This window comes from Coregonus lavaretus (genome assembly GCF_964263955.1).
Source record: "Coregonus lavaretus genome assembly, chromosome: 32".
NCBI classification, from domain to species: Eukaryota; Metazoa; Chordata; class Actinopteri; order Salmoniformes; family Salmonidae; genus Coregonus; species Coregonus lavaretus.
Window position 1 is genome coordinate 34,413,168 of NC_140019.1, and position 8,884 is coordinate 34,422,051.

Below are 8,884 nucleotides of genomic sequence, written 5' to 3' on the forward strand. Positions count from 1 at the left end.
GGCCTAATCGCCCAACATCAGTGCCCGACCTCACTAATGCTCGTGGCTGAATGGAAGCAAGTCCCTGCAGCAATGTTCCAACATCTAGTGGAAAGCCTTCCCAGAAGAGTGGAGGCTGTTATAGCAGCAAAGGGGGGGACAAACTCCATATTAATGCCCATGATTTTGGAATGAGATGTTCGACGAGCAGGTGTCCACATACTTTTGATCATGCAGTGTATACACACACACACACACACACACTGACCTGCATGGCACTTTTGCCCATCTTGACGACCTCGAACAGCATCAGGTTCTCCATGCCATTCTCCTGGTAGTGGCCGTTCATCCTCCCTGCTCCACCCGCTCCCTTCCCTCCTTTACCCTTCTTTCCCTTCTTCCCCCCCTGGGACGGAGAGAAAGAGACAAGTCAATAATGGTGTAAACAGCATCATGTTTACTAATATGGCTTGGTGCGTATACAGTAGCTTGAGGATGAGGTGAATATTATGTTGTGGTGTGTATTGATGGGTTGCATGTTTTGTCACAATATTTTTTTTAAAAGTTTGTTTTGAACTGATGCCCGACTGAGCATTCTACTCAAAGCATCGTCAAAGACCACTGATGAAGATTTAATCAAAAGTGCATTACAGTGGCTTGGAAATAAACTCAGCAAAAAAAAGAAACGTCCTCTCACTGTCAAGTTCCACAGACATGTGACTAACAGAAATTGAATAATGTGTCCCTGAAAAAAAAAAAAAAGGGGGGGGGGGGTCAAAATCAAAAGTAACAGTCAGCATCTGGTGTAGCCACCAGCTGCAATCTCCTCATGGACCGCACCAGATTTGCCAGTTCTTGCTGTGAGATGTTACCCCACTCTTCCACCAAGGCACCTGCAAGTTCCCAAAACTGTATGCACGCATGACTGTAAGTCGCTTTGGATAAAAGCGTCCGCTAAATGGCATATTATTATTATTATTCCCAGACATTTCTGGGGGGAATGGCCCTAGCCCTCACCCTCCGATCCATGAGGGAGGAGGATGTCTTCCCTGTAACGCACAGCGTTGAGATTGCCTGCAATGAAAACAAGCTCAGTCGGATGATGCTGTGACACACTGCCCCAGACCATGACGGACCCTCCACCTCCAAATCGATCCCGCTCCAGAGTACAGGCCTCGGTGTAACGCTCATTCCTTCGACGAATCCGACCACCACCCCTGGTGAGACAAAACCGCAACTCGTCAGTGAAAAGCACTTTTTGCCAGTCCTGTCTGGTCCAGCGACGGTGGGTTTGTGCCCATAGGCGACGTTGTTGCCGGTGATGTCTGGTGAGGACCTGCCTTACAACAGGCCTACAAGCCCTCAGACCAGCCTCTCTCAACCTATTGCGGACAGTCTGAGCACTGATGGAGGGATTGTGCGTTCCTGGTGTAACTCGGGCAGTTGTTGTTTCCATCTTGTACCTGTCCCGCAGGTGTGATGTTCGGATGTACCGATCCTGTGCAGGTGTTGTTACAGGTGGTCTGCCACTGCGAGGACGATCAGCTGTCCGTTCTGTCTCCCTGTAGCGCTGTCTTAGGCGTCTCACAGTACGGACATTGCAATTTATTGCCCTGGCCACATCTGCAGTCCTCATGCCTCCTTGCAGCATGCCTAAGGCACGTTCACACAGTTGGGCAGGGACCCTGGGCATCTTTCTTTTGGTGTTTTTCAGTCAGTAGAAAGGCCTCTTTAGTGTCCTAAGTTTTCATAACTGTGACCTCAATTGCCTACCGTCTGTAAGCTGTTAAGTGTCTTAACGACCGTTCCACAGGTGCATGTTCATTAATTGCTTATGGTTCATTGAACAAGCATGGGAAACAGTGTTTAAACCCTTCACAATGAAGATCTGTGAAGTTACTTGGATTTTTACAAATTATCTTTGAAAGACAGGATCCTGAAAAAGGGACGTTTATTTTTTTGCTGAGTTTATAATGACATTCAAAAAGTGGCAAATAATTAGTAGGAAAACCTTTTGATGTCACCAGATTTACTTTAAAGATGTAGTATAACGTTAGCTAGCTAGCTAACATTGAGTGGAGGCCAACGGATTTGAGCTCGCTAACGTTAGCATTGCTAGCCATTTTTGACTAGCTTTGCTAGCTAATGACAAAATTGCCATCTCTCTAAATACATTTGATGACATGATAATGCTGGCAAAGTTCTTTCCTACTATATATTTTACTACTTTACCAATGTCATCGTATTTCCAGGCACTATAGTTTAATTTAGACTAAACAGTAGTTAGCTTCCATCCAGAATGACTGGGCGTATCACCATTTTAGGGCACAGCCAATAGAGGGCGGCTTGAGAACGTTCATAACAACGGCATGACGAGACCGAGTGACAGAGATGCAACCTATGAATAGCTTGAGGAAGAGGTTATAATGTCGAGGTGTATAGCTCGAGGAAGAGGTTATAATGTTGAGGTGTATAGCTCGAGGAAGAGGTTATAATGTCGAGGTTATAATATTATGTTGAGGTGTATAGCTCGAGGAAGAGGTTATAATATTATGTTGAGGTACAGTTGAAGTCGGAAGTTTACATGCACCTTAGCCAAATACATTTAAACCCAGTTTTTCACAATTCCTGACATTTAATCCTAGTAAAAATGCCCTGTTTTAGGTCAGTTAGGATCGCCTCTTTATTTTAAGAATGTGAAATGTTAGAATAATAGTAGAGAGAATGATTTATTTCAACTTTTATTTATTTCTTCACATTCCCAGTGGGTCAGAAGTTTACATAGTATTTCAATTAGTATTTGGTAGCATTGCCTTTAAATTGTTGAACTTGGGTCAAATGTTTTGGGTAGCCTTTCACAAGCTTCCCACAATAAGTTGGGTGAATTTTGGCCATTCCTCCTGACAGAGCTGATGTAACTGAGTCAGGTTTGTAGGCCTCCTTGTTCACACACACATTTTCAGTTCTGCCCACACATTTTCTATAGGATTGAGGTCAGGGCTTTGTGATGGCCACTCCAATTGACTTTGTTGTCCTTAAGCCATTTCGCCACAACTTTGGAAGTATGCTTGGGGTCATTGTCCATTTGGAAGACCCATTTGCGACCAAGCTTTAACTTCCTGACTGATGTCTTGAGATGTTGCTTCAATATATCCACATCATTTTCCTTCCTCATGATGTCATCTATTTTGTGAAGTGCACCAGTCCCTCCTGCAGCAAAGCACCCCCACAGCATGATGCTGCCACCCCCGTGCTTCACGGTTGGGATGGTGTTATTCGGGTTGTAAGCCCCCCCCCCTTTCCTCCAAACATAACGATGGTCATTATGGCCAAACAGTTCTATTTTTGTTTCATCAGACCGGAGGACATTTCTCCAAAAAGTACAATCTTTGTCCCCATATTCAGTTTTAAACCGTAGTCTGGCTTTTTTATGGCAGTCTTTGAGCAGTGGATTCTTCCTTGCTGAGCGGCCTTTCAGGTTATGTCGATATAGGACTCGCTTTACTGTGGATATAGATACTTTTGTACCCGTTTCCTCCAGCATCTTCACAAGGTCCTTTGCTGTTGTTCTGGGATTGATTTGCACTTTTCGCACCAAAGTACATTCATCTCTAGGAGACAGAACGCGTCTCCTTCCTGAGCAGTATGACGGCTGAGTGGTCCAATGGTGTTTATACTCGCATACTATTGTTTGTACAGATGAACGTGGTACCTTCAGGCATTTGGAAATTGCTCCCAAGGATGAACCAGACCTGTGGAGGTCTACAATTTATGTTCTGAGGTCTTGGCTGATTTCTTTTGATTTTCCCATGATGTCAAGCAAAGAGGCACTGAGTATAAAGGTAGGCCTTGAAATACATCCACAGGTACACCTCCAATTGACTCAAATTATGTCAATTAGCCTATCAGAAGCTTCTAAAGCCATGACATCATTTTCTTGAATTTTCCAAGCTGTTTAAAGAAACAGTGGAACTTCTGACCCACTGGAATTGTGATACAGTGAATTAGAAGTGAAATAATCTGTCTGTAAACAATTGTTGGAAAAATTAAGTGTGTCATGCACAAAGTAGGTGTCCTAACCGACTTACCAAAACTATAATTTGTTAACAAGACATTTGTGAAGTGGTTGAAAAACAAGTTATGACTCTAACCTAAGTGCATGTAAACTTCCGACTTCAACTGTATATAGCTTGAGGAAGAGGTTATAATATTATGTTGAGGTATATAGCTTGAGGAAGAGGTTATAATATGTTGTGGTGTATAGCTTGAGGAAGAGGAGGCCTGGTCGTACCTTTCCTTTGGTTGGGTTGATACTGACATCAGGAGCCTCAGAGAAGTCTGTGTCTGAGGAGAAACGGGTGTCTGAATCCCTGGCAAAAATACCCACACATTAGAAACAGTCTGCTGCATGCCGGTTGACACACACACACACACACACACACACACACACACACACACACACACACACACACACACAATGGAAGTAGCCACTTACTGAGGATAGTGGAACTCTGACGGTAACTCTGGTGCCGCTATCATTTCTCTAACATGTCTGATCCAACTCAAATAAGAACAGACTTCAGATCCTCAGTGTCCACAAGGCAGTGGAACGGTAGCATAGGACTTGGAGGAGAAAACAGAAGGGGAAGAGAATGCATGGGTATTGGGGTTACATTCTGAGAAGACAGGAGAGAGAGGAGTTGTATGATAACCTGCTGCTGAACTTCTACAACATAAACACTGCATTACCCTGAACAGGCCTCAGTATCAGCCAGCGGCTCTTCACAACAACAACAAAAATAACACAGTACTGCTTTCACATGGTAACAGGGGGCGGGCTCTATCCCTCCTGTCATGCACAACTGTGAGCTCATTGGTTGTCTCGCTCCTTGGGTTACAGGAAACGTCAGCCCAGGGCTGGACATTGGAACGTCCCCCCATGACCATATAAAGGAGTGTCCAATTCATCCTCCGCTAGAGATCCTAACCAATCAGAACGAAGTATTAACACTCGTGGACATATACAAGGCAAACAGCAGAGAGCAGAGCGAGTGGGATACTCAACCAAATTATGACATTAAAAACAAAGAAATATTATCTAATAGTTTGTATATAAAAACTAAAAAAATGGCATCAACAACATTGTCAATACTAGTATGTCGTCAGGACAGGTGTTGCACTACAGGACGCTAAAGTGAGCCTAGCAGCGACCCTATCCTGGGTGTGCCTTAATGACGGTCGGGTCATTCGGTACTATGAAGGATTACAGTAGAGGTGTGTCAATCAGAAAATGAATTGTAACGACCAACGAGAAATGAATTGCACGTGACTGTACAATAAAACTGCCCGTGTCTGTATGTAACCGGTTTGTGCTTTTTTGCTGGATTGCAGGTTGTAAAACGTTTTTTTGGGGGGGGGAGAAGTGGGGCATCTTTACCCTGATTAACCAGTGAGAATCAGAAGTAAGGAATGGGAAATAGGTGGATTCAAACTCAACTTTAAAATGCTAGCTAGCTAAGAACTTTATCCCATGGTCTCGAATTAGAACGCGTGACTTCCAATACACATTCGACAATTCCAATGGACATTCGACTTATTTCATTGATAGCTAAATTCATACATAATGCGTTTGAAATGGGGTCAACTACAGCTACATGCTAGCAGTGTATTGTACAATAATACAATACAACTGTATTGCAAACCAATAAAATAGCATTAGCTAGCAACATACTGTTTCTTATATTGCACAAGCGGAGACACTCGCGAGACAGTATTCTGGTTGACTAGACGCGAAGACTTGACGATGGGGACTGAAAAAGTGGCGCCAAACTCGGGTGCCTGGGCAACACAAAGCGCGTTAAAAACTATATTAGCGATAGCTGCCAACGTCGAAATAACCGACGGAGAGCATCCTTAACTATGCTAGCTACCGTTGGCTAGGTAGTGTGACAGCCGCTCTTGGGCTTGGTCAGTGACGGCCACTGTCAAGAATTGACACCGGTATTCTGGCGAGAGGTTGCCCGGATTGGCTTGCCAAAGAGCTAGCCAGCTAACGAAGCTAGCTAGCTAAACATGAGCTGTCATCAGAACGTCACCCTTTACGTACATGAAAATAACAACTTGTCTTCTGTGGCTAACGTTAATCCAAGAGTTAAAATGGTATCCTTCAAGTAACGGTAGTAACCACTTTTCTGTAAACTAACTAGTTACAGTACAAACAAGGCAAAAACACTCGGGAAAATCTCAATCTTGACTGGGCAGCTAACAAACGTTAGTTTAGCATAGCTGCAGCTTAGCTACCATTCTCCATCTTGTTAAGTTAGCTAGCTAGTTTCCTGGCTAGTTAGCTAACTAGCCATGTTAACGTTAGCTCTAGCCCGTTAGCTGCAATCGAACGGAGTTCGGATAGCCAGCCATCTTCTCAATAAAACAGTTGCTATTTAGCTAGCTAGCTAATACAGTGTGGCCCTCAAAGTCCGTGTAAAATCTAAATTAGCTTGTTTATGCAACACACTTGTTGTGGAGCAACAATACAACCATTTAGTTACATAAAAACACCTCGTCCTTACGTCCTCCATCTTGCTTCGGGAGTTCCGATACGTTACCTACCGTTAACTCCCCAGCGGAAAAACATTTATTGTATGTAAAACACTTTTATATATTAGCCTAGTTAACTAACTAGCTACGTTTTAGTGAAATTGGTCTACTTTCCGGTATGCGTAACACAGATTCACGATAAACTAGACAAAAAGTAGCCTACACAGCGCCAGCGGCTAGCTTACGACTTTCCGTAGCTAGCAGCCTCCGCACTTCTAGCCTATGTTAGCTAGCTAGCTACCAACAAAATTGCTACAAACCAACTAACTTCGAGATTCCATTCCGCCATTTTATAACTTACCCCGTTATTGAATTTATTTCCAAACGAGTCACTACTTTGTTGAGTCGTTGTCTGTTCTTGTATTGATATTACCACGATTTCCGCAAATGAGTTTGAAACTGGCGGTCAGAGGCGGTTTTGGACGCTCTCTCACCCCGCCACTTGCTCCGTAGTAGGGTTTGTTGTTTCGACGATGAGGGGGGAGGAAAACTCTTGGTGCACAGCTGCCCTCTAGCGGCCAGATGAAATACATCCGATGCCCCGTGACCGTGAGTGATCTGACATCTAGCGGTTATTTACAAGGTGTGCAGCTGCCAGCAAGTACGTGACAGATGGCTCGGATGGCCCTCTCGACTGAGGTGAATAAATAAGCTACGCTAGCTAGTAGCTACCACAGCCAGGTCAGCTCTAGCCTCTAGTTATCTGTCAGATAGCAATATGAGGTGGCTATTATTACTATCCAGTGGCGACCCGTCATTCAGTGCGGGTGGGGCAGAGCCCCACCTGTTTTGAGCCCCACATTTTTGGCAAAAAAATAAATATAATCTATTTATTTATTTTGGGTGGGGGGGTTGCCTGGTTTGCATGTTATTTTGGCATTAATACGTGTCACTTATAAGTTTGCAAACAATGTTAAAATAAAATACATTATTGAGTTAATAAAGCCACATACAAACATGACCTCTTTTTTGCTTTCTTCAGTAATCAGCTCCAAAATGCAGGTGTTTTAGCCTAGCTCAGTGCTTTCTGTGGTGGTGGGGCAGCCAGTGGAAAATACGGAGCGTAGGGGTTGGTAATGTTCTCTAGTTGACCCGTGATTGGCTCAGTGTTCTGTCACTTATGGGGACACTACATCACTGCCAAATCTAAGGTTAGAGCTAGAAAATTCAAGCCCCTTGGGTGCTGCCATAGAGTTACATTAGAAGTGCCCATCCAAAAAGGCTCAAGGTCATTGGCCACAGATAAAATTATGTCAAATCACGTTATATCTACAATAGCTTTGATTGGACTGGTCATGTCAACATCATACTTTCAAAATCTTAGCTAGCAGTCATCATTTACATTTTTACATTTTACAAGTCGACAATCTACTGGCAAATCCTTTTTAATCCTTGTCATATGAAGAGAAATAATGAAGAGAAATTATAGATAAAACGTATCGGTGCTCATCGGCCATTGGACATAAACATTACACAACAAGTTGGAAATCGCAAATTCAACAGTGAGTGGTTTGCAAAGCAATCACTAGCCTGCTATTTAGTGGAGTTGGTGTGTGGTCCCAATTCTGCGTTTAAGGGTCTCTTTTCCAAACTTACAATGATAAACATTCAACATTGGCCTTGTTGTCAATCCAGCATGATTTATTCCGCACTCAAAACAACTCTTAACATGGAACTGGGAAATCTGACTTCAATGAGTTCAAGACAACTGGAAACTCTGGAAAAAACGAGCTCCAACTGAGAAAATAAGTTTCAAACTGTCATTGTTTTTTTCCGAGTTCCCAGTTGTCTTGAAAGCACCATAAATACAGAGAATGCCAGACTTTGATGACAAACGTTTGATGATAAAATGTGCCCATGAAGGACTGCCCCCCACCTTCCTGTTCAATTGAGCACAGCACAAGAAGGCAGTGTTGCCAACTCCTCAGTAAGGATAGTAGCTATTGGCTGTCCTAAAAGTCGCTAAATTACGTCATCACCTAATTTGCATAATTGGCCATGTGCATGTAATTGTGATGGAAGCTGTAGGAGAGAGGAATAACGTCGTGGGAGAGACAAAAAGTGAGTAAAAAACACCCTACATTTACATCCCGCCCTGGCTTACATTCAGGGCGGGATGTTAATGTAGTGTGTTTTTTACTCACTTTTTGTCAGCCAGTGGCGGCTTCCCGCATGCGCGATTCATTTGCAGTCTGGACGCGGGAGGGGTGAACATCTCCTGCTCTGACTGCAGCTGGGAGGGACTGCTGCGCGAAGACTGGGCCGCCTGTGAGTGCTTTGGGACGGGACGGGACGGGGGTGGGGTGGG

General features: G+C 43.8%; 1 protein-coding gene across 2 annotated transcripts in view; it reads right to left on the reverse strand.

The window, feature by feature from the left end:
• The window catches only part of LOC311107923 (cohesin subunit SA-2-like), a 34,515-nt gene that overhangs the window by 24,010 nt on the left and 1,621 nt on the right, over positions 1 to 8,884 (reverse strand). The window contains exons 1-4 of one of the 2 annotated variants that reach the window (XM_084150526.1): positions 6,878 to 7,145; positions 4,475 to 4,602; positions 4,271 to 4,349; positions 248 to 385 (exon numbers count right to left, since the gene is read on the reverse strand). In XM_084150526.1, the coding sequence (XP_084006652.1) occupies positions 248 to 385; positions 4,271 to 4,349; positions 4,475 to 4,518 (261 nt within the window). In that variant the 5' untranslated portion in view covers positions 4,519 to 4,602; positions 6,878 to 7,145. Of the gene's footprint in view, positions 1 to 247; positions 386 to 4,270; positions 4,350 to 4,474; positions 4,603 to 6,877; positions 7,146 to 8,884 lie in introns of those variants that run through there. The other variant, XM_084150527.1, reaches the window with a different exon arrangement.